Below are 24,910 nucleotides of genomic sequence, written 5' to 3'. Positions count from 1 at the left end.
TAAAGGAAGCCACGGCCCTCAGTTTGCAAGACCTGAGCAAGGCTGTCAAAGATTGAACAGTTTGGAGGACTTTGATTCATAGGATCGCCATGAGTCGGAAGCGACTTGATGGCACTTAACACACACACACACATGCACACACAAGAGGCAGCTTCCTGTGTTACAAGCCAGCATTTGTGCACTGCTGCGCTAGAAGTTTTAATCATTTTAATGGTTTGATTAGTCGTTCAAAGCTTTTCGGCATGACGCTAATCATGTCTTCTCAGAAGAAGCTCCACGGGCCTTTGTGAATAAGTTAAGAATTACAACCTTAATTTATCCTTATTTAATTGAAGCGAACCGTCAGAAAAGAGAGGTTTATCAACTCAAGAGCAGAAAAGCCACTGGTGGAAACCCATAAAAGGCACGAGGGATTTAATTCCATGCGACGACACAATAAAACCGTCTCAACAGATTGAGAGGAAAGGACTGCTATACAGGAGGGAGGAAAAGACAAGAATCAATTCAATATAATAAACATACATTAAAAAATTAGATTCTTGTATAATTCCCGCCCCCCCCCCCAATAAGATGATTTCCCTGGGATAAAAGAAGCTATCAGTTACAGGCTGTTGATTCTGGATATTGAAATTGGGGGTTAATCAATGAAAACGATTTGGGACACATTGCATGCCAGTCTGAAATTGCTATCCGCGCATAGTGGCACGCGTGCTTCTTTGCCGGATTAAAGCCGCATTCATCCCTCATTAACGTGGATAATGGAGTTTCCTTTCTCCATGTGCCACAGACATCTTGAATGAATTTCATCCCGTCCCTCAGATGTCGTTCAGCAATGCAGCCCGAAGCCCTTTCGGGGTCTTTCATTGTCTCTTGCAGAAAGTTGATTAACCTCAATAATTCCGCCGCTCTTAACCCCACCGCAACAATAGGCCCTCTGTCTCTTCTTGTCGCCTCTTGCTGTCTCTGAGCGTGACCCCCCCCCTTTGAGGGGAAAAAACCCGCTATCCATTTCCGCACAGCAGAACCAACCCTCAAGATGGCAGCAGAGAGCTGGGAAAAACGTACCCCCCACAAAAAGCTGCTATAAATAATTTCTTTGTGTCTGGTGCCACCCAAAGTTTCTGTGCTTGTCTACCTGTAATGTATGGGCATCAGTTAAGACCATAGCGAAGGAAGCCCAGGAGCTTGAGTCCTGGGCGAAGGATCCTAAGCCCTGCTCGCATGATTGGCCACAGCCAACACATCCTATTGGCCCTAAGCCAGGTCATGCTATTGGTGACCTGGGGGTTGTTTTCCCCCTATCACGGATCAGGGGGGGAGCAGCCACCTGGGACCAGGGGAGCATATAAGCAGGGCCAGGTTGTCTAGTTCCCCAGTTCCATCTGTTATTGCTGAAATCAATAAAGCTGTGTTGTTGTTGGAACTCCGTCTCGACCTCGTGTGTCCTCCCCACGCGGACTCAACAGTGGCGACGAAGGCTGGTAGGCAGTCCGGCTTGCTACCGAAATCACTCGCGCTGAAATCTCCTGCGAGTCGCCGCGACTTCACGGTGCCCGGTAGGCAGGCCGGCTTGCCCTTGCTGAATTCACTACGACACACCTGAGACGCAACACTTCGCTGACATGGCTACCCGGGGGTCTCTGGAAGAATTCGACCCCACCAAACCGGGCGGCTGGAAGAGCTACGCGAGCCGGCTGGCCTTCTACCTCGACGCCAACGATATCACCGATGTCGGGAAGAAGCGCTCCGCCTTCCTCAGCGTGTGCGGGGCCCAGACCTTCGACCTCGCTCAGTCCCTGCTGGCTCCCGCCGAACTGGAGGAGACGCCATTTCCGGCGATCATGGCGGCGCTGGGGAGCCATTTCAACCCCCAGCCAACTCGGGCCACTCGCCGCTTGGCGTTCCACCTGCGCGACCAGGGACCAGGGGAATCGGCAGCTGCATACATTGCCGCTCTACGCACGGCCGCCCGTTCCTGCGAGTTCCCAGACCTCAACGACCGGCTGTGCGACCGCTTCGTGTTTGGCCTGCCGAGCGACAAGTTGCGGAGCCGGCTCCTCGCCAAGAAGGACCTCGCGCTGACCGCAGCCATCGAGGAAGCCACCGCGGCCGAATCCTCCGCCCGGCCCGGACGTCTGGGTGACCGGGCCACACCGATTCCCCGCGATCCGGTTCCAGTCCACCACGAAAGCGCCAGCGATGCAGCCTCCAGCGACGAGGACGAGGCTCACAAACTGAGCGACCGCGGGGCCTCTCGGGGGCGCCGGGCTCGGGGCACCACAGACCGACCTTGCGCGAGCTGTGGCGGGCGACACGACCGCCACTCCTGCCGGTTCCGCGACGCCTCTTGCCGGGCTTGCGGCAGGGTCGGCCACATTGCCAAAGTCTGTCGCTCGGCGCCGAAGGGTCGGTCCTCGCGCCCAGCCAGGAAAGACGGCGCCCCGCGCCCCACCCACGACTTGGACGCTGACGAGCCCTCCAGCGGCCGCCGGGGTCGCCGCGATACCGAGCTGCACAGCGTCTCCCTCCACAAGGTGCACGGGGCAGACAAGGTCGCCATCGTCGTTAAGATCGGCGGTGCGCCTTGCGAGATGGAAGTGGACTCCGGGTCGGCTCTCTCCATTATATCGATGGACACGTACCGCGACCTGGGCCGTCGCTCTGCCTCCCTCCCCGAGCTGCGTCCATCCCGCGTCACCATTTGGGACTATCAGCGGCGCCGGGTGCCGGTCCGGGGGGAGGCCCGCGTACCCGTTCAATTCCGGGCCCGTTCCGGGTGCCTCCGCCTCATCGTGGTCGAGGGGCCTCGCGCGAGCCTCCTGGGGCTCGACTGGTTTCCGGCGCTCGGCCTTCACATCGGCGGCATCCACCACATCAGCCAGGCCGCCCTCAACGACGTTTGGGCGGAGTTTGAGGACGTGTGGAAGGGCCCACTGGGCTGCTACAAGGGGCCGCCGGTCCGCCTGCACGTCGACCCCGCCGCTGCACCCATCCGCCTCAAGCCTCGCCGCGTCCCCTTCGCCCTCAAGCCCCGGATCGACGCGGAGCTTGACCGTCTCGTCGCTCAGGGGGTACTGGTACCGGTCCCCAACGCCCCCTGGGAGACCCCAATTGTGACGCCGCTCAAGCCCAACGGGGACGTCCGCATCTGCGCGGACTACAAATGTACTATTAATACTGCGCTGCGGCCGCACGCCTACCCCGTGCCCGTTGTCAGCCACCTCCTGGCCTCCCTTGCTGGGGGTCAGGTGTTTGCCAAACTGGACCTCGCTCAGGCTTACCAGCAGCTGCCCGTGGACCCCGAGTCGGCTGAGGCGCAGACGATTGTCACTCACCGGGGTGCCTTCCGGGTGACGCGCCTACAGTTCGGGGTCAGCACGGCCCCGGGCATCTTCCAGAATTTGATGGAAGACCTCCTGAAGGGCTTGCCTGGCGTCGTCCCGTACTTCGATGACGTCTTGATTGCCGCAAGCTCCGAGGACGAGCTCCTGGATCGCGTCCGCCGGGTGCTCCGCTGTTTCCGAGATGCCGGGTTGACAGTCAAGCGAGAGAAGTGCCAGCTGGGCCTGCCGCAGGTGGAGTTCCTGGGCTACTTGATCGACGCAGAGGGCATCCATCCCACGCCCGACAAGATCAAGGCGATCCACAACGCCCCGCCGCCCCAAAGCAAACAGGAACTCCAGTCGTTCCTCGCCCTGCTGAACTTTTACCACGCCTTCCTCCCTAACAAGGCGTCGGTTGCCGAGCCGCTCCACCGGCTCTTGGACAAATCCTCCCCGTGGGCGTGGGGTAAGTCGCATCAACGGGCGTTCGAGGCTACCAAAGACCTCCTGTCTCCCTCCAGCTTGCTCGTCCATTTCGATGAGAAGCTTCCCGTTGTGTTAACATGCGATGCCTCGCCCTACGGTGTCGGAGCGGTTCTGAGCCACCAGCTGCCAGGCGGTCGGGAGGCCCCGATTGCCTTCTACTCCCGGACCCTCTCCGCTGCAGAGAGGAACTACGCGCAAATCGACCGGGAGGCGCTCGCCGTCGTGGCCGGCGTGAAGAAGTTCCACGACTACGTTTATGGCCGCCCCTTCTCCATCATCACCGACCACAAGCCACTTTTGGGGTTGTTCGTGCCGGATCGTCAGACACCACAAATCCTGTCCCCCCGCATGCTCCGGTGGTCGATTTTTCTCAACGCCTACGACTTCCGGCTACTGCACCGCCCCGGGTCCAGCATCGCGAACGCCGACGCACTCAGCCGTTTGCCGCTCAAGGACTCCGACCCGGACCCGTCCCCGGCCTACAACGTCATGCTGCTGGAGACCCTGCCTGAACCGCCTTTGCATGCCTCGGACATTGCGGCTCACACTGCGAAGGACCGCACCCTCGCCCGCGTTTTGAACTGGGTGGGGAAGGGGTGGCCGGCGGCCAGGCCGGAGGGCGAATTCAAGCCCTTTTTCACGCGGCAGCATGAACTCTCGCTGAACAAGGGGTGTCTGCTCTGGGGGAACCGCGTCGTGGTTCCAGCCAAACTGCGCACCAAGGTCCTGGACGCCCTGCATGCCTGCCACCCAGGCATAGTGCGCATGAAGGCCCTGGCGAGGAGCTATGTGTGGTGGCCGGGCATAGACGCTGCTGTGGAAGAGTGGGTGAGCCGCTGCCAGCCGTGCCAAGAGTCGCGGCCCGAGATGCCGCGAGCCCCGACCCACCATTGGGAGTCCACCCACAAGCCCTGGTCCCGCCTCCACATCGACTTCGCCGGCCCGTTCCAGGGCAAAACTTTCCTGATCGTGGTGGACTCCTACTCCAAGTGGCTGGAGGTTTCTGATGTATGCTCTATGACCTCGCGAGTGGTGGTTCGAGAACTGCGGAAGCTTTTTGCCACCCATGGGTTGCCAGACACGGTGGTCTCCGACAACGGGGCCCAATTCACGTCCGCGGAGTTCCAAGAGTTCCTGGCCAAAAATGGAATCCGCCACACGACCTCGGCCCCGTTCCACCCTGCCACTAACGGACAGGCAGAGAGAATGGTCCGCACGACCAAGGAAGCGATGCGGCGCATTGAGCGCAACGACTGGGACAGGGGGCTGGCAGAATTCCTCCTGTACCAGCACACCACGCCCAACTCCACCACCGGAAAAAGCCCCGCGGAGCTCCTCATGGGCCGCCGGCCAAAAACGCCACTTGACCGGCTACACCCCGACCTTGCGCCAGAACGCCCTCGCCACCGAGAAGAACCAGCAACCCCACGGGTCGTGGAGCAGGATGCCCCCGTCTATGCCCGTAACTATGGAATGGGCCCAGCCTGGATTCCGGCTACCGTGCAGGACGCAACCGGCCCAGTATCCTATCGGGTTGCCACCCCCGAGGGTCGAGTCCTCCGGCGACACATCGATCAGCTGCGCCGCCGACTGGCTGACGAGCCCGACCGCGCCGCTGCCACAGAAGCTCCAGAGCTTCCCAGAGTGCCGGAACAAGCCACCCCAGGGGAGAGCGAGCCGAGCGAGGAGCGCCTGTCTGCCGGCATGCACAGAGAGCTCCTGGAAGCCGTTTCTCCCACCTCCTGCGACCCCGGGCCGACTGCTGCCACAGACGCGGCCCCACCACCCACAACACCAGTTCTGGTACCGCGTAGGTCGCAGCGGTTACGAACACGACCCCGCCACCTGAAAGACTTTGTGTGCTCGTGAGTGTTTGGACTTAGGGGGGAGGGGTGTAATGTATGGGCATCAGTTAAGACCATAGCGAAGGAAGCCCAGGAGCTTGAGTCCTGGGCGAAGGATCCTAAGGCCTGCTCGCATGATTGGCCACAGCCAACACATCCTATTGGCCCTAAGCCAGGTCATGCTATTGGTGACCTGGGGGTTGTTTTCCCCCTATCACGGATCAGGGGGGGAGCGGCCACCTGGGACCAGGGGAGCATATAAGCAGGGCCAGGTTGTCTAGTTCCCCAGTTCCATCTGTTATTGCTGAAATCAATAAAGCTGTGTTGTTGTTGGAACTCCGTCTCGACCTCGTGTGTCCTCCCCACGCGGACTCAACACTACCTGCCCCTCCCCTCAATAAATCCAAAGCAAAAAATTAACAAAGGCCATTTATGCAGGGTCAATCTTGATGCTTGCTCCAAGCTCTTTTTAAAAACGCGACCTTTAATATGCCTATTCACGGTCCCGATGCAAAAGGAGAAATTCCACCCCCCCCCCACTCACTTGCTCCTTCCTGTTTGCATAGCCATTAGTGTGTGCATAGCTAATGCGCAGCTGTGATTTTGCATGCTTGTTTGAAGGGATTCTTCCCGGTGGGGACTGGAGCAAATGCAAAAGGTTGCGTTAAAGGGGCTCTTAAGAAACGCAAAGCGGGTATGTGCCGGCTTCGCAGTCACTTCCTGAATGACGGTTCAGTGTGAAAAACTGTTAATTACCAAGCATAAATGGTCACATAGTTTCGCCAGTTGAGAACGTTTATTTGCAGCTATACAATCCTTGGGTCTGTGAGACACTGGCTGTTGACAACAGAAGTGTCAATTCTTTATTTGGAACGGGGCTGAATTACGTCCGGTCGGGGTTTAGGATAATTAGCTGCTGAATGTCAGCAAAAGCATATCCTTATTTCCAAGGAGCATTGAGCGGTGATGATCTGCCCACAATACATGCCTTAGTGCAGGGGTAGGGAACGTTTTTCCACCAATGGCCATTTGGATATTTATAACATCATTCGTAGGCCATACAAAATGAGCAACTTAAAAATTAGCCGACCAAGCCCCAAGCAGGCAGCTGCCCCAGATGACCCCCCCATGCAGCAGGCAGGCATCCAACCAGTGGCGCACTCGCCCACCTGGTGGAACAGGATGGTCTGTTGCACCAGCCAGGCGTAGCCATCCAGCCGCACACCAGAGTTGCTCCTGCTCCGCACGGTTGGGGCCAGATTTTTCAGCCGGCTCCTGCTACCTCCACCTGCAGGGATGAAATGAGGAAATGCTGGCTAAGAACTCCCCCCCCCCCGCACATGCATTCTGGCCCTGCCCCCTTTAACCCCTCTATTGTTGCCACTTCCACCCCCAGCCCTCTTGTAGTACAGAGGGAATACATTTCTCCAAACCTCGGGTGGGAAAGGGTTAACACAGTTTCTTGGGCGGCCCTAGCAGCTCCATAGCTAATGACTCTTCTGCAAGGGGGGAAAAGGTTCCTTTTCTCAGCAAAACAAACTCACATCTGCCTTGAATAGAGGCTATTCCTGTCCGCGGGAGGGGGCGGATCGCCAGTCTTAGATCCTTCTGAGCTAGAGATCTGCCAGGACCCACAAAGGGCCAGACCAAATTATTTTGCGGGCCTTAAACGGCCCCCGGGCATGATGTCCCCCACCCCTGCCTTAGTGGTATCTCGATTAGACTACAGTAAAGCACTCTGTGAGGCTGCCCTTGAAGATAGCAGGAGAATTCCAGCTACCACCTGGAGGTTGGCAACCCTAAGGTACTAGCTGGAGATCTCCTGCTATTACAACTGCTCTCCAGCCGATAGAGATCAGTTCACCTGGAGAAAATGGCCGCTTTGGCAACTGGACTCTATGGTACTGAAGTCCCCAAACCCCTCCCTTTTCAGGCTCTGACCCCCAAACCTCTCGCCGGTGGCGAAGAGGGACCTGGCAACCCAACCTGAACTCACAAGGACAAGCCATTTTCTCTTCCCCAGTTCTCCACCTGCTTAATCGCAACATGCACATCCCTTTGAAAGGCAAAGAATGTAATGCAAGGGAAAGGAAAGAGAGCCATCGTTGAAAACCCAGGAGCCATCCCTATTACACACCAGTGGTTTTACAGGCTAGAATGAGTCAGGGGGCTACACCCCAAAAACAGAGCATGGAAAATATGCAAGCAAGGTGTGTGCAATGCCAATTAAATATCCCTGGCAGGCCAGACAAACGTCCTAAAAATAACTCCCATTAATTCAAGGGGAGAGATTATCTTGTTAACATTTGCTAGCACCTTGTTCCAACACATTTGCGCCTGTGAGGTCCAAGAAAGTGATGTTGCCAAGAGAAACCAAGGATACCTTTCACATGTCAGAGGACAAGCTTATTTAATACTAATACCTAATAATTAAGAATATATTAACCCTTTCCTCCTCTCACCTCTGTGAGTGCCAGCATTCAGGTTTCGATAGGTCTCTGCCCCAAGAAGCCTACCATCTTGGAGGGGGGGCTTTATTATTTTGTTCTGTAAAGCATTACAGATGGCTACTGCTATTAAAAGACACTACAGTCTCTCTTACTCTAGCATTAAAACTAGGGTTGCCAGGTCCCTCTTCGCCATTGATGGGAGGTTTCTGGGGCAGAGCCTGAAGAGGACGGAGTTTGGGGAGGGGAGGGACTTCAATGCCACAGTGTCCAATTGCCAAAGTGGCCATTTTCTCCAGGTGAACTGATCTCTATTGGCTGGAGATCGGTTGTATTAGCAGGAAATCGCCAGCTAGTACCTGGAGGTTGGCAACCCCATCCCCTCCCCAAACCCCACTTTCCTCAGGCTCCACCCCCAAAATCTCCAGGTGTTTCCCAACTCAGAGTTGGCAACCCTACCTGTAGGCCAGTGGCCACCACACTGTCTGGGTTTTTTTAGGTTCCAAAACTTTTCGGGCCACCACCCCCTTGGTTCCACAAACTCAAGCCCAGCGCCCCCTACCCTATAAAAAGCGTTATTCAAAATAGGGGTTTGCATGACTCACTAAAGAAGATAAAAACAATAACATTTCAAAACAGTGACGATTCATTGCACGTCTCTTCAAAATCAAATTAAAACCTTTTTTTAGTTGAAATTTATTCAACAAAACGGATGAACTTGGTCAAGCGGTACCAGCTCTCCAAAGTCTGGAAAAAGAATTCTGATAGTTGCCACCAAATCTGCCAGCATGGTGCCATAGCTTGATCTATTGCAAATTAGTGAACAACATAGTTGAAGGGGCCCACCTCTAGCGCCCCCTGCTGCCCCCTTGCTTCTTAGGACCCCCCTAGGTAATCCCACCGCCCCCCCCAGGGGGGTGGTACTGTCCACTTTGGGAACCACTGGTTTAGACAGTTGCTGGTCGCTGAAACCCAGCTACTTCTTGCGCCCTGTGTAGGGATTTTCCGATGTATGATCTGGGACAACAATTGAGAGGGGGATTCCTGGTCTCTCCTTTTTGAGGCTTTCCCCGTTTTCCACGAGCCCGTTAGTCACTTCAGCTGAATTTCAATGGGAGCATTCAGTTTTGCACAATCCTAATTACCTCCTGTGTGTGTGGTGAGAGAGATCTTTTTAAAAGGATTTAGAACGATGCCGATTATTATGATTATTTGCATAATGTGTCAAATGGGCCTATTTATGCGATTAGAGTGGCGGATTAATTTGCCTGGCAGTAAGTAAGAGAGCCTGTTTTTCAAAAAAAAAAAAAATTATTCCCCACAATGCTTCTGTAATTGGCACTTTTTAAAAAAAACACTGGCAAATTTTATTGATTTTAATTTTTTTTTTACGAATGTACGCAAGATAAACAACAACAAAGCCACACCCTGCCTCGCTCACAACCCCCCCTCCCAAGCGTTAAAGAGATGCTTCTAACAAAGCAAGGGAAAGAGAATATGATAAGGAAGGAAGAAATACCTGGCAGAGCAATCCAAAGCAGAGTTGCACCCTTCTAAACCCATGGACTTCCGTGGGCTGAGAAGTGCGTTAACTCTGCTTAGGACGGCACTGTAAAGAATACAGCAGCCTTATATGCCATTAAAGGTTTATGAATGAATGAATGAATGAGAATACAGCAGCCACTTTTAACTGGGGGATGAACGCCTTGAACATCCGAAAACATGATGTGGGCACAGTCACTGCATTGGGGTGGCTGACACCTTCGGTTGGGAAGCCCCAGGTTCAAATGCTAACCCTGCCTCAAACCCACCAGGTAGGGTTGCCAACCTCTAGCTCTGCACTGCGCTTCTGAGATCCAGATTAGAACTTTTTGAGGTACCGGGACATTTGCCTATTACGGTGCTATATTATTGAATATCCGACGCTTTGAATCCCATAGCGACGCTTTGAATCCCATGGCTGATGAATCCCATAGCGAAACGTGTCAAAGTAATCTAGACTACACGTACCAGTGACTTGTGCGTCTTCGCACCTGGACATCTTCTGTTCATGACTACGTTGGAACGGACTTTGCGTCAATGTACTTACATGAATGACTTTGTTCCTCATTGCCATCATTTCTACATATATTGTTGCCAGGTTTGAAGCACAGGGGTTTACACCCTGGTGTTTCCCCGCCCGTCTCTTTTTTGTAGGTGTCTCTTTGTTGTGTTGGCTTGTGTATTAATGCTGCAACTTTTGTGACTATTTTGCTATTTCAATTTTGTATTCCCTTGCAAATTTTGTACTGGGGTGCTGTTTCTTTATATTTCGAGTTTCCTACAGTACCTTGCCTCTTTCATTTTGGTTTAACCTCCAGGTACTAGCTGGAGATCTCCTGCTATTACAACTCATCTCTAGCTGATAGAGATCAATTGCTGGGTTATTCACCATCACCCCCGGCATATATCTATGCACACCCCTTGGCTTTGCCAGTGCGAACAAGCCACACGTGTTTGTTTTTTTCAGACCACGATCCAAACAGATGCTGAGCAAATTAGACCACAGCGTTTGGGAAGAAAAGTCAGGCATGTTCAGGAGCAAAGGAAACTGCAGAAAACATTCAACATTCAATGGGCTTCCGCTGCCTTCCTAAGAGAGATAGTTTTCACGTTGCCCAAGAAAGTGGAAAAGGGAGGTCACCTCTCCCAAGGTTGCAACCACGCTGCCCGCGTGCCCTTTTGTTTTAAGCCTACAGCAATAGGTTAAGTGGACTTGACCTCACCCTAATCTTCAGGAACAGAGAAGGAATCCCGTCTGAAATTTCCTTTCAAGTGCCAGATGAAGACCAAGACCGATTGGATGTAGCAGCCCCGTCTCCAAGGTCTGCGTCTTGGATGTCGGTGACAGAAAAACTGACCAGCTCTTTGTCCTACGAGGGGATGTCAGGTCATTATTTTGACCCCAATTCCTTCTGAGCACCTGAGAACCCGTGCCTTGAATTTTGCACAACTTCACGCCAAGTATCTCAGCCCCTTTATTCACCTGCAAGTGATCACTAGCTGGTTTCGCTAGGGTTGCGACCACCAGGGACTAGCTGGAGATCTCCTGCTATTATGACAGATCGCCAGCCGATAGAGAACAGTTCCCCATGAGAAAATGGCCGCTTTGGCTATTGGACTCTATGGCATTGAAGTCCCTCCCCTCCTCGAACCCCACCCTCTCCAGGCTCCGCCCCAAAAACCTCCCACTGGTGGTGAAGAAGGACAGTTTCTAGTCTCCAAATACTCCCAGTCCAGTTGTCCTGGGAGGGTCTGCCAAGGCAGGACTTGGGAGCAGGTTGTCCTCCTCCGCTAAAGACTCCTCTTTCCACGAGAGCCATCACGGGGTAGTGGTTAAGCATGGCGGGCTCTAATCTGGAGAACCGGGTTGGATTCCCCCATTCCTACACAGGAGTGGCAGACTCTAATCTGACGAACCAGGTTGGCTTCCCCACTTTTCCACATGAAGCCTGCAGGGTGACCTGGGGCCAGTCACAGTTCTCTCTGAACTCTCTCAGCCCCACCTACCTCACAAGGTGTCTGTTGCGGGGAGAGGAAGGGAAGGAGATTATAAGCCACTTTGAGACTCCTTAAAAGGTAGAGAAAAGTGGGGTGTGAAAACCCACTATTCTTCTTCTTCTTCTAAACCAGGACGGTCCTTGAAATCAGTATACTGAGACATCATCAATACGCACATGGATTTGTGATTCCGCATGATGCGCAGAGAGAGATTCACTGGGTTCTCCTGTTGCATCCAGCGAGTAATGTATACCTTTTGCAAGGCAGGTCAGAGAGGTGAGGTAAGGTTTGTTGAATACTTCAGCGCTCAAATGCATAATCTTGCAAAGAAAGATTATGTTCTTATGTTCTTAATCAACCTGCAGCTGATTAATTATTCTATATTGCCAGCAATAAGGTCAGAGGCCCGCCAGAGAATAAGCAAATGCAGAATTAAGCATGGGAATTTTTTAAAAATGCAGACTTAAGGAAGCAGCCTCCTTTTTTTTTTTTTAAAAGGTAAAAAGAAATCACACACAGAAAACATCTGTGTCTTATAAGTGGTCTAATTCAGCTATATTTCACAGGTCCCGCGTGTTACATTTCCCTTGTCCCTGACCCATGTCCCCCCCCACCTTACCAACAGCAAAGTGAAGAAAACGTACAGCAGCTGGTGTAGAAGAATTGGGGGGGGGGCAGTTTTATTGCCATAACAATTTTCTCCGAGACTTTTTAAATGTCCGTCATGGAGAGAACCCATCTGCTATATTCCTCTAAGGAGGCGCTCAGTACGCCTCTCTGCATTGCCAAGATAAATGCCAGGGATTTTATAGAGTGGCAGAGAAAAAGGGAGAGCTTGAAGGGGGTGGGGGAACCCATCTTGTCTTTGGAATGTCTAATAAGCTGCCCTAGGACTTTGATCGCTTAAATGCAGCCAGGACATTTCTGGAAAAGTTTGCAGAGTTTTGGAGTGATGGTAGCTTTCTTTCAGAAAAGTCAGGTACTGTAAAAGCAACAGGTAGAGACTGGGACAAGAGTCACTGGAAAAGACAGTCATGCTAGGAAAAGTGGAGGGCAGCAGGAAAAGAGGAAGACCCAACAAGAGATGGATTCAATAAAGGAAGCCTCAGTTTGCAAGATCTGAGCAAGGCTGTCAAAGATAGGACATTTTGGAGAACTTTCATTCATAGGGTCACCATGAGTTGGAAGTGACTTGACGGCACTTAACACAGAGAGAGAGAGACTGGGAAGGGCAGCCATGAAGGAGCTAGAAAAGATTCTGAAGTGTAAGGATGTGTCACTGGCCACGAAGATTAGGTTAATTCATGCCTATTACTATGTATGGGTGTGAAAGCTGGACAATGAAGAAAGCTGATAGGAAGAAAGTAGATTCCTTTGAAATGTGGTGTTGGAGGAGAGTGTTATGGATATCGTGGATGGCCAAAAAACCAAATCAGTGGGTTATAGATCCAATCAAGCCTGAACTGACCCTAGAAGCTAAAATGACTAAACTGAGGCTGTCGTATTTTGGTCACATTCTGAGAAGACAAGAGTCACTGGAAAAGACAGTCACGCTAGGAAAGGTTGAGGGCAGCAGGAAAAGAGGAAGACCCAACAAGAGATGGATTGATGCAATAAAGGAAGCCACAGCCTTCAATTTGCAAGACCTGAGCAAGGCTGTCAAAGATAGGACAGTTTGGAGGAATTTGATTCATAGGGTCGCCATGAGTCGGAAGCGACTTAACGGCACTTAACACACACAGAGGGCCACTAATACAAAGTTCTGACCGAGCTGCAAAAACCAGGAATTAAGTACGGCCAGCTGATTGGGCCTGGAATGTCATTAGGCACCAGTGCAGAAAGTTACTAAGGCTTAGAGAGTCCAATGACACATTTGTGGCATTCATTAAATCAAATAGCAAATCAAGAAGATATTATTAAATTTTCAGGGAATAAAGACGATTTCAGGGAATAAAAACATTTCAGGGATGTTGAAAAAATATGTTTAATGTTTAAAATATGGCAATCAAGGTCTGAGAATTCACACAATGCTCATTTGGAGAGCTCTTTGTGTTTCTGTTGTATGTGTCTTAACAGAAGTTTGCAGGAAACTCTGCTCTGGGCTTAGCTATTTTTAAAACTTCAGGAATGCAATAAAAGCGACTCTGGCCACTTAATGGAAATAAATGATTATTGATTTTTCTCACAGTGATGAGGAGCCAAGGAAAACAAGCCTTAAATCAGGACTGGGAAAGTGGGATGGTCCAGCAACCAAGATCCCAAGGAAACACAACCGTTTTGGGTAATGGTTTAAACCAGGGGTGGGGAACCTTTTCTCCGCCAAGGGCCATTTGGATATTTATAACATCATTCGCGGCCATACAAAATGATCAACTTAAAAATTAGCCGACCAAGCCCCAAGCAGGCAGCTGCCCCAAGCAGGCAGGCATCCAACCGGTGGCGCACTCGCCCACCTGGTGGCACAGGATGGCCTGTTGCACCAGCCGGGCGTAGCCATCCAGCCGCACGCCGGAGTTGCTCCTGCTCTGCATGGTCGGGGCCGGATTCTACAGGCGGCTCCTGCTACCTCCACCTGCAGGGATGAAATGAGGACCCACTGGCTAGGAACTCCCCCCCCCCGCGCCCCCCATTCTGGCCCTGCCCCCTTTAACCCCTCCATTGTCACCACTTCCGCCCCCAGCCCTCTTGAAGGATAGAGGGAACATGTTTCTCCATGGCCCGGGTGGGAAAGGGTTAATACAGTTTCTTGGGAAGTCCTAGCAGCTCCATAGCTAATGACTCTTCTGCAAGGGGGAAAGAAGGTTCCTTTTCTCGGCCAAACAAACTCACATCCGCCTTGAATAGAGGCTATTCCTGTCCGCGGGAGGGGGCGGATCACCAGTCTTAGATCCTTCTGAGCTAGAGATCTGCCAGGACCCACGAAGGGCCAGACTAAATAATTTTGCGGGCCTTAAGCGGCCCCTGGGCCTGACATTCCCCACCCCTGGTTTAAACAACAAGGAACTGGCATATGATTGACTAGTACATTAAACCCACAGCTAGGGAAAAATAAATAATGGAAGGGTTCATTGTGGCAGACAGTCTGGACTGCTATTATACCAGGGTCTGCATACCGCACGGCGATTGTAAAATCATTGGTTGTCTTTCTTGGACCTCCTTTCCCACAACAACGGCAGCGTAACTGGATCTTTCAAAACCAGGTATTTCTCTCTCTCCCCCACCCTTCAATTGCATAGCCATGCCGGAATGCCGATTGACAAATACATTTTTGAATAAATGCGATACAGCTCTTAAAAGAAACACATATTGATCGCTAGGTAGGAAATGAATTAAAGGGGCGGGGAGCTGAGTGAGAAAGGGCTTTTAAAGATATCTTTAGAAACCGTTTACAAAGGGATCGTTGGATACGAAGAAAAAGACGAAGGTGAAGAAGAAACTAGCTGCAATCTTATCTGTCGTTACAGTGGGACTTATTTCTGAAAAAGGAACCAAGGCCCTTTAGAATTGCAGTCTTTGCCTACCAGGGAGCTGGCAACTGTAGATACATAGGGTTGGCAGCTCTGGATTGGGAAATACCTGGAGATTTTGGGAGCAGAGCCTGAGAAGGGCAGGGTTTGGGGAGGGGAGGAATTTCAATGCCATAGAGTCCAATTGCCAAAGCAGCCATTTTCTCCAGGGGAACTGATTTGGGGAGGGGCTGTGGCTTAGTGGTAGAGCCTCTGCTTGGCGTCCGGAACCGGAAGGTCCCAGGTTCAATCCCCGGCATCTCCAGTTAAAGGGACTAGGCAAGTAGGTGATGTGAAAGACCCCTGCCTGGCACCCCTATGTATACAAAAGGTTACCATGTTGTGTGAAAGGGCCAACATATGGATTTTCAGCTTTGGTACACGTGAACCAGAACTCTGCAATAACCAGGGTTACTTTATGGCATGTACAGAGGCTGTATGCACATGCAAAATCCACAAATTATCCCTTCCAGACAACACAGTAGGGTTGCCAACCTCCGGGTACTAGCTGGAGATCTCCTGCTATTTCAACTGATCTCTAGCCGATAGAGATCAGTTCACCTGGAGAACATGACCACTTTGGCAATTGGACTCTATGGCATTGAAGACCTTCCCCTCCCCAAACCCCGCCTTCCTCAGGCTCCGCCCCAGAAACCTCCCGCCGGTGGCGAAAAGGGACCAGCCAACCCTACATATCAGGAGTCTTACACAGGCTCCTGGTATGCGTGACGGTAACTTGTGGAAAGGGCTCTAGATTTTGTGAAAGACATTCCAGTTTTGCTCTGCTGGCCGCAACTGATCTGCTTGACTTGAGGAGACCAAAAGATGGCTAGAAAACAGAGATCTTTAAAGCCAATGGCGTGTGAAATAAAGCATGTAACGCGGTTACCCCGTATTTTTCATTAATAAGAAGCGGCTGCTCTTTCTACATTACCTTCCCCAGGAAGCATTTCTCAGATGATTTAACGGGCCAGCGTTTGCCTGAAAGTGTTAGAGAAGGGTCAGCAGAGGTTAAGCTTCACTTGATACCAAAGGTAATTTATCTTTCAAAGTGAATGAACAAAGGGGGGGGGAGAGAACCCCCTAGCATTATAATAAAAAAGGCTGCTCGGCTGCATAAAACAAGAGCTTTACATGTTGTGTTTCTATTTCCTCCTTTGACGTGACCGTCTCTTTGCCTTTCTAATAAAAAGCAGAACAATAATGTAGCACGGACGGACCTGATGAAAAGGACCCCCCTCCCTTAAGTTGCACTCCCTGTTTTTTACACGTCATAAAAGCATCAAGACTGTTTGAAGTTGGAGACCCTGCCGAGAGGGGACCGGCTTTCATGCGTGGTCATTAGTCTCTTTCCTTTCCCCTTCCTGTTGCCCTCTGAGGTGCTCCCTTTATAAAAATGACAAAATGGTTAGATTGGCAGGGATTTCGGATTAGCACCTCTGAAGTTCTGCTTCTCTTTAAGGGAGTTGCCCCTCGCCATTCCAGGTATTCCGGCTGACCAGGATATTACCAGGTCCATCAGATACGGTTTCCTACATTTCATGTGATGAAGGAAGCAATGACTCTTGAAAGAGAAGAAGAAGAAGAAGAAGAGTTGGTTTTTATATTCCGACTTTCTCTACCACTCAAGGAAGAATCAAACTGGCTTACAATCACCTTTCCTTCCTCTCCCCACAACAGACACCTTATGAGGTGGGTGAGGCTGAGAGAGTGTGACTAGCCCAAGGTCACCCAGCTGGCTTCATGTGGAGGAGTGAAAACGCTTGAAGAGCATCCGGACCGCGTTACTGTTCCATCCTCATCCAGCTTTCCTCGTGTTGAAAACAACCTTAAGATAAGAAATTCACTTACCTTGAAAAAAAGAAAAAAAGACTTTCTACTTTGATCTCACTTGTATATATATTTATAGTTGTTTTCACTTGTTTGTAGATGTTACACATCTTTCACAAGATATGTTTGCATAGTTTGCTTGAGTATTATTGTATCTTTTTGTTTGAGCTTAGTACTATACTTCCATAAATAACCTCCAGGTAGTGGCTGGAGATCGCCTGGGATTACAACTGATCTCCGGAGTTCACCTGGAGGAAATAATAATAATTTCACAACATCACTTAATTATCCACACACTTTTTGCTACAATCTTCTCCAACTATTAATTATTGTGGGTTGCAGTCATTTTAGGTAAAGGTCCCCTGTGCAAGCACCGGGTCATTCCTGACCCATGGGGTGACGTCACATCCCGACGTTTACTAGGCAGACTATGTTTGCGGGGTGGTTTGCCAGTGCCTTCCCCAGTCATCTTCCCTTTACCCCCAGCAAGCTGGGTACTCATTTGACCGACCTCGGAAGGAGGGAAGGCTGAGTCAAACTTGAGCCGGCCACGTGAATCCGACTTCCGTCGGGATCGAACTCAGGTCGTGAGCAGAGCTTGGACTGCAGTACTGCAGCTTACCACTGTGCGCCACGGGGCTCCTTAGCAGTCGTTTTAGTTGTTGATATATTCTTATTTTAAAAAATCAATTTTGCCATAAGTCGTTTGGGGCATGTTTTATAAAGAATGCAAGGGTCTAACAATCTATATGTGATTTTGGTCCAATGCTCAACGCAATCAGTAAACTATTGACTTAAACAGACGTCCAAGTAATTCAGCTGGTATGAACTTGGAGAACGGGGCCTCCTTTTTTCCTTTTTTTGTTTTTCAGAGGCCCAAAAATAGAACGCAGAAAAAGACTGCAGCCATCGCGCTACACAAACAAGCAGTCTGACATGCCTGGCAGCGGCCCTACCAAAGAAGCATGGGATAAAAGAGAAACTAAAAAAGCGGATGGGAGTTTGATGGAGCAACACCAGATTTATTCACTTAAAATGCCCCAGCCATTAGGTAATTCCTTTCATAAACACTTGCTCATTCAATAAATACATGCCTGTTTGCAGAAAGAAAACGAGAGAAAGTGCTTAAGCAGCATTCCTTCTGCAATTCACCACACCGCAGTGTTTTCCAAGCTTTTAATTCTTGGGGGCACACTTCCCCCCCCAGTTGGATCATGGCCCATCACATGCATATTTGCTGAGTTGCCCTCTTCCTCCGTGGCTGCTCTCACCTCCCGCTGCCCGCGAAACTGAAGCCAGACAGTAAGGCACCAGAAGGATGGTCTGATCTGTAGGGGTCACCAGGTCCCTCTTCACCAACGGCAGGAGGTTTTTGGGGCGGAGCCCGAGGAGGGCGGGGTTTGGAGAGGGGAGGGACTTCAAGGCCATAGAGTCCAATTGGTAAAGCGGACATTTTCTCCAGGTGAGCTGATCTCTATTGGCTGGAGATCAGTTGTAATAGCAGGAGATCTCCAGCTAGTACCTGGAGGTTGGCAACCTCCTAGGAACTTGTTAAGTTGCCAGCATGGTGTGGTGGTTAGGAGCGGTGGAGTCTAACATGGAGAACCGGCATGGTGTAGGGGTTAAGAGTGGTGGACTCTAATATGGAGAACCGGGTTCGCTTCCTCACTCCACCACATGTACTGTGGACTCTAGTCTGGAGAACCGGCTCCTCCACATGAGCGGCGGACTCGAATCTGGTGAAATGGGTTGGTTTCTCCACTCCAACACATGAAGCCAGCTGGGTGACCTTGGGCTAGTTACAGCTCTCTTAGTGCTCTCTCACCCTCACCTACCTCACAAGGTGTCTGTTGTGGGGAGAGGAAGGGATGGTGATTGTAAGCTAGTTTGATTCTCCTTAAAAGGTTGAGAAAGTTGGCAATATAAAAACCAACTCTCCTTGTTCTAGCTACAAAGACGAACAAGATTGGCTGAACTTGAGAACCTGACAGCCTGAGTAGCCCCTATACTGTACTTTATTACGGTCATAGACCAGAATAACAATGATAACAACAAAGAAAGTCCCTCCATGGGGAGGGGCAGTGGCTCAGTGGTAGAGCATCTGCTTGGCATGTGGAAGGTCCCAGGTTCAATCCCTAGCATCTCCAATTAAAGGGACTAGGCAAGGTGATGTGAAAGACTTCTGCCTGAGACCCTGGAGAGCCATGGGGAGGGGCAGTGGCTCAGTAGCAGAGAATCCGCTTGGCATGTGTCCCAGGTTCAATCCTTGGCATCTCCAGTTAAAGGGACTAGGCAAGTAGGTGACATGGAAGACCCCTGCCTGAGACCCTGGAGAGCCGCTGCCAGTCTGAGTAGACAATACTGACCTTGATGGACCAAGGGTCTGATTCAGTATAAGGCAGCTTCATATGTTCATATGATTCTACCTGGCAGCCTGGAGGGGGCATTGCCCCCCACTGGGAAATCCTGGGGGGCAGCTTGAGCCCCTGCCCCCATAGTTTACGTCCCTACTTGCAAGGGCCAATCGCACACTCCAGGTCATCCTGTTGAGCTGGGACCAGAGTCCATCATTTCTGACCTGCTCATCTAATCGTTCTAAGATCAAAGACTGCTAGAAAACGGCGGTTGTCTCAACAGTGATTTATGAAGGGGCCCGAAGACAATCAGCCGCTCCAGGCAGAGCTGCTTCTGAGAGCCATTGATCTTGCGGAAGCCGTTCCAGCACCTTTGACACCTGCTGATGCAGTGTCCGATATGCCGGTCCTCTGGAGAATGACCATCCCCAATTCCCGGCCCTCTCATGGGCACGAGTGTCCTTGACTGCCTGGGCTCAGCTACAAAACATACTGTGTGTGTTAAGTGCCGTCAAGTTGCTTCTGACTCATGGCGACCCTATGACTCAATGTCCTCCAAAATGTGACAGCCTTGCTCAGATCTTGCAAATTGAGGGCTGGGGCTTCCTTTATTGAGTCAATCCATCTCTTGTTGGGTCTTCCTCTTTTCCTGCTGCCCTCAACTTTTCCTAGCATGACCGTCTTTTCTAGTGACTCTTGCCTTCTCATAATGTGACCAAAATACGATAGCCTCAGTTTAGTCATTTTAGCTTCTAGGGACAGTTCAGGCTTGATTTGATCTATAACGCACTGATTTGTTTTTTGGCAGACCACGGTATCCGTAACATTCTCCTCCAACACCACCTTTCAAAGGAGTCAACTTTATTCCTATCAGCTTTCTTCAATGTCCAGCTTTCAAACCCATACATAGTAATAGGGAATATGATGGCATGAATTAACTTTATCTTGGTGGCCAGTGGAGTATCTTACATACTACAGGTGGAGTATCCCGTATCCGGACTGCTTAGGACCAGAAGAGGTCCGTATTTCGGATATTTCCTTATAGAAGAAGAGTTGGTTTTTATATATTAGGTGCTGTGGAACCCAGGTAGGATGGTGCTGCTGCAGTTGTCTTGTTTGTGGGCTTCCTAGAGGCACCTGGTTGGCCACAGTGTAAACAGACTGCTGGACTTGATGGGCCTGGGTCTGATCCAGCAGGGCTTTTCTTATGTTCTTACGTGCCGACTTTTCTCTACCACTTAAGGGAGACTCAAACCGGTTTACGATCACCTTCCCTTCCCCTCCCCACAACAGACACCCTGTGAGGTAGGTAAGGCTGAGAGAGCATGACTGGCCCAAGGTCACCCGGCTGGCTTTGTGTGTAGGTAGAGGTCTTTCACCTCACCTACTTGCCTAGTTCCTTTAACTGGATTGAACCTGGGACCTTCTGCATGCCATGCAAATGCTCTACCACTGAACCACGGCCCCTCCCCTCTTGCCAAGAAGTAATCATGGTTAATTTATCTATCAAAGAGTTTAAAGGAGAATTAAGAGATAAGCAACAACACAGAGATACTGGTAGGATTAACAAATTTTGCCTCTTGGGATTGATCAGGGCACACTAGCAAGCGGAGACATCCTTTCAAAATTTAATAATGAATTTAATTATTAGCACAAGTTAATCCCAAAGTCCTAAGAGAGTATTCACGTGGCTATTTCCCCCATCTAAGCATATTTGTGCTGCTTTTTGATTTAAAGAAAAAACTCCTCCAAAACAGTTACAACAAGATTATAATTTTAAATCACAGTATAAAGCATGTGTGTTAAGTGCCATCAACTTGCTTCTGACTCATGGCGACCCTATGAATGAAAGTCCTCCAAAATATCCTATCTTTGACAGCCTTGCTCAGATCTTGCAAATTGAAGGCTGTGGCTTCCTTTATTGAGTAAATCCATCTCTTGTTGGGTCTTCCTCTTTTCCTGCTGCCCTCAACTTTTCCTATCATGATTGTCTTGTCCAGTGACTCCTGTCTTCTCATAATGTGACCAAATACGACAGCCTCAGTTTAGTCATTTTAGCTTCTAGGGTCAGTTCAGGCTTGATTTGATCTAGAACCCACTGATTTGTTTTTTGGGCAGCCCACGGTATCCTCCCACTCTCCTCCAACATACAATAAAGTAATAAATCATAATCAACAACAATTTAACCTGGTCAGCAGGTAAATGATAAAAAAACAACCCCCAAAAAACTATATAAACCACAATCCAAATGAAAAAATGAAGCATCAGCATAATGTGTTCATTGTAACACCAACTAGCTCCCAAAAAACTGGGAGACAAATGTAAAATAGAAATCCTTGTTCTTGTTTGGAGGTTCTAGCAGGGGAGCGCAGCTATCGTATACCCTTGACCGAAGCACGGTACACTCCGTCTATCTGGGATGGTCGTCCTCTTGTAAAATAGAAATAGCAGAATTAAAATAGAGTCTAAGCGCCGCGGTTGCCCTTCAAAGCCAGAGAGAGCCAGAGGCCTTTCTAAAAGGTTCAGTCTCAGATCTCCTCTGAAAACTACAGAAAGGACGTCGATCTTGTAGGAGACCCTTCTACAGAATTTGAGCAGCTACCGGAAAAGCTCACAAAACGAACAGCCGCTGCTTGTACCCTTGTGAGGACAGGTACACCATTTCTATCTAGAGAAATAGTGCTTCACACACACTAGCTTTGGCAGGATCCCAGGTGTACCAAATGCGGTATGAGTTTCCGAATAAGGTCTGTTCCTTACTCCCTTATCAGAAGAAGAAGGAGAAGAAGAAGAAGAAAAAGAAGAAGAAGAGTTGGTTTTTACATGCCGACTTTCTCTACCATTTACGGGAGAATCAAACCGGCTTACAATCGCCTTCCCTCCCCCTCCCCACAACAGACACCCTGTGAGGGAGGGGGGGCTGAGAGAGCTCTAGGAGAGCTGTGACTAACACAAGGTCACCCAGCTGGCTTCATGTGGAGGAGTGGGGAATCAAACCCGGTTCTCCAGATTAGAGTCCACCACTCCAAGCCACCACTCTTAACCACTACACCACGCTTAAACATGGCTACAAAGAATAGCACTTGGCTAGATACTCACATCCATGAATTGCCCTTGGCTAATCCTCCATCTATATATATTAGACAGCAGGAGGGGGGAAACATACATAGTAGAATCTCTGGTTCTTGTAGGTCATCCGGGCTGTGTAACCGTGGTCTTGGTATTTTCTTTCCTGACGTTTCGCCAGCAGCTGTGGCAGGCATCTTTCTTGGCGAAACGTCAGGAAAGAAAATACCAAGACCACGGTTACATAGCCCGGATAACCTACAAGAACCAATGAACTCTGACCGTGAAAGTCTTCGACAATATAATAGAAACTGTGCGTGTAAAGCTATCTGGAGATGGAAGGGGGAAGGGAAGAAATCTCCCCATGGCACGTGAACCGAGGAATCATTTCAAGGCATTAGAATTTCGCTATTTCTTTAAGTCATCCCAACAGCAGCAAAAAAAACCCCCATACAAAATCCTGATTGGCAAAACAGATGTTGTTCCCAGGATGCTGTAATCGGAGAGGGTTGGGAGGGGGGGAAGCTGTTTGAGCAATCCATCCCAGCGTTGGCGGCATTTCCTCGGGAGATGGATTTCGATAAGCAACCCTCTATGGCCCTGACCGGGCGCTTATCGGCTATCTGCACTATTTGCTTGAATTGGACATTACATCTAAAGGTGATGCGGCCCGGGCACGCCAAGCCCCTGAAATGTTTTATTAATAGTAATGCCTGCTGCCAACAGGCAGGAGCATGTGTTTTGATAGCAAAGACGCTCATGGCCTCCTCCTCCTCTCTCTCCTCCAATTTCTTGGTTCCTTCGAGTTCACGGAGGTGGAGGCCGAGGCCACAGAAAGATGATGTGTGTGAGACAGCTCGCATCCATTTTCGTTTTTCCTCTTTGCCTCTTTTTGTCCAGGCAAGACCCTGTTGTTACTTTTTTTTATTATTATTTTTATAAATATTTTTATTGGTTTTTTTAATAACAAGTGGGATACAGAAAGAAAGAGGGGCAGGGGAAAAATAAAGTTTCTTTTATTATTATTAAATAAAACGTTACTATACGTTTTAAAGCCCCGTTCTTAGATTGAGAGTGAACAGTTCAGATGGGTGGGTGACCGAGGGCTGAAATATGCATTACTAACGGTGGCACGGGAGAGATGTCAGTATTTGTTATATGTAGGTTGAAAAGATTTATGCCCATTGCTGACCTCGGCTAAAGGCTTCTGAAATGGTTCCCACATAGAAGCAATAAATTAATCACAGTTCAGACGACAAGTGGGCGAAGCAGCTTGACACGGAGATGCCATTTTCAGCAGTAGTTCAGTGACCACAAGGCGTTTATCCAAAAGCTCAAGAGAAAAAAAAAACCAGTTTTCACTCATGCTAGGGTTCCCAATCTCCAGGTGGTGGCTGGAGATCTCCTGCTATTACAACTGATCTCCAGCTGATAGAGATCAGTTCTCCTGGAGAAAATGGCCGCGGCAATTGGACTCTATGGCATTGAAGTCCCTCCCCTCCCCAAACCCTGACCTCCTCAGACTCCGCCCCCAAAATCTCCAGATATTTCCCAACCCAGAACTGGCAACCCTAGCGGGGGCAATTATCCTTCTTGTAAAAGGATAATTTTTCAATGAAAATGCCCCTGAATGCTCCTCATAGGGTTGCCAGGTCCCTCTTTGCAACCAGCGGGATGTTTTGGGGGCAGAGCCTGAGGAGGGCGGGGTTTGGGGAGGGGAGGGACCTCAATGCCATAGAGTCCAATTGCCCAAGCGGCCATTTTCTCCAGGGGAACTGATCTCGGTCAGCTGGAGGTCAGTTGTAATAGCAGGAGATCTCCAGCTAGTACCTGGACCCCTGGCTATGCCATATTTCTGAGAATATACCAATAAAGGTCATTTGATTTGATTTGATTTTAGTACCTGAACCCTAGTCCCTCAACATGTGTCCAGGGAGTTTCCCAGCAGACAAACCCATACAGTGACCTCTAAAGCAAAGAAGTTTGAAATCTACTGCACTAAAAAGGCCAGGGTTTAAAGAAGCCTGAACACTAGTTCTGGGAGTCCACAAAGACTTCTGTTCTGCCCTCCATTAGCCGCAGCCCCCACCTCCTCCCTAGCAGCATGATAAACTGCGACCGCAGTAAAGTGGAGTTTCCAAAGAAATTTTTTGATACGGTGTGAGGGGCCCACTGTTCAAAGGCAAGCGGGGAGGGGAAATCCCAGTGGGGCTGCCTAAGCCCCTTTGGGGACGTCCAAAGCAGATCTCTGGATCCTCGCCAAGGCATCTGCACAACAGCCTTGCGGCAACAGGCGAAGCGGCTGCCCATCTCGCAGAGGGGGAAAGTCCAGATAATATATTTCGAGCGGGGGGACACTTTTGATCTTTATTCCTTCCCTTCTTCCTTCCCGCCCCCCTCCCATAATAATAAAAAAAAAAAACCATTCACATGTCAGATGCATTTAATTTCACTGTATAGGGTAATCCAATGAGAATTCGGAGTGTGCCAAGAAATTCTTTCTCTGCTCCTTTT

General features: G+C 50.1%; 1 protein-coding gene across 1 annotated transcript; it reads left to right on the top strand.

The window, feature by feature from the left end:
- The first annotated feature begins 1,622 nt into the window (after positions 1-1,622).
- LOC130492284 (uncharacterized protein K02A2.6-like) lies at positions 1,623-5,678 on the top strand. The gene is made up of 3 exons (XM_056866082.1): positions 1,623-1,981; positions 2,519-4,586; positions 4,635-5,678. The coding sequence occupies exons 1-3, from the start codon at positions 1,623-1,625 to the stop codon at positions 5,676-5,678; spliced, it is 3,471 nt and encodes a 1,156-aa protein (XP_056722060.1).
- The last annotated feature ends 19,232 nt before the right edge of the window (positions 5,679-24,910 follow it).

Source organism: Euleptes europaea, chromosome 20 (assembly GCF_029931775.1).
Source record: "Euleptes europaea isolate rEulEur1 chromosome 20, rEulEur1.hap1, whole genome shotgun sequence".
Lineage (NCBI taxonomy): Eukaryota > Metazoa > Chordata > Lepidosauria > Squamata > Sphaerodactylidae > Euleptes > Euleptes europaea.
Note: the sequence above shows the minus strand (reverse complement) of the source record. Positions and strands in the feature narration are given on the sequence as shown.

What these genes read in the sequence shown, in the direction of transcription:
- LOC130492284 (XM_056866082.1), top strand. Translation starts at nt 1,623, where the DNA reads ATGGCTACCCGGGGGTCTCTGGAAGAATTCGACCCCACCAAACCGGGC. An exon ending in ACGGCCGCCCGTTCCTGCGA is followed by an intron (nt 1,982 to 2,518) that starts GTTCCCAGACCT and finishes CGAGCTGCACAG; the next exon opens with CGTCTCCCTCCACAAGGTGC. An exon ending in TAGTGCGCATGAAGGCCCTG is followed by an intron (nt 4,587 to 4,634) that starts GCGAGGAGCTAT and finishes GCTGTGGAAGAG; the next exon opens with TGGGTGAGCCGCTGCCAGCC.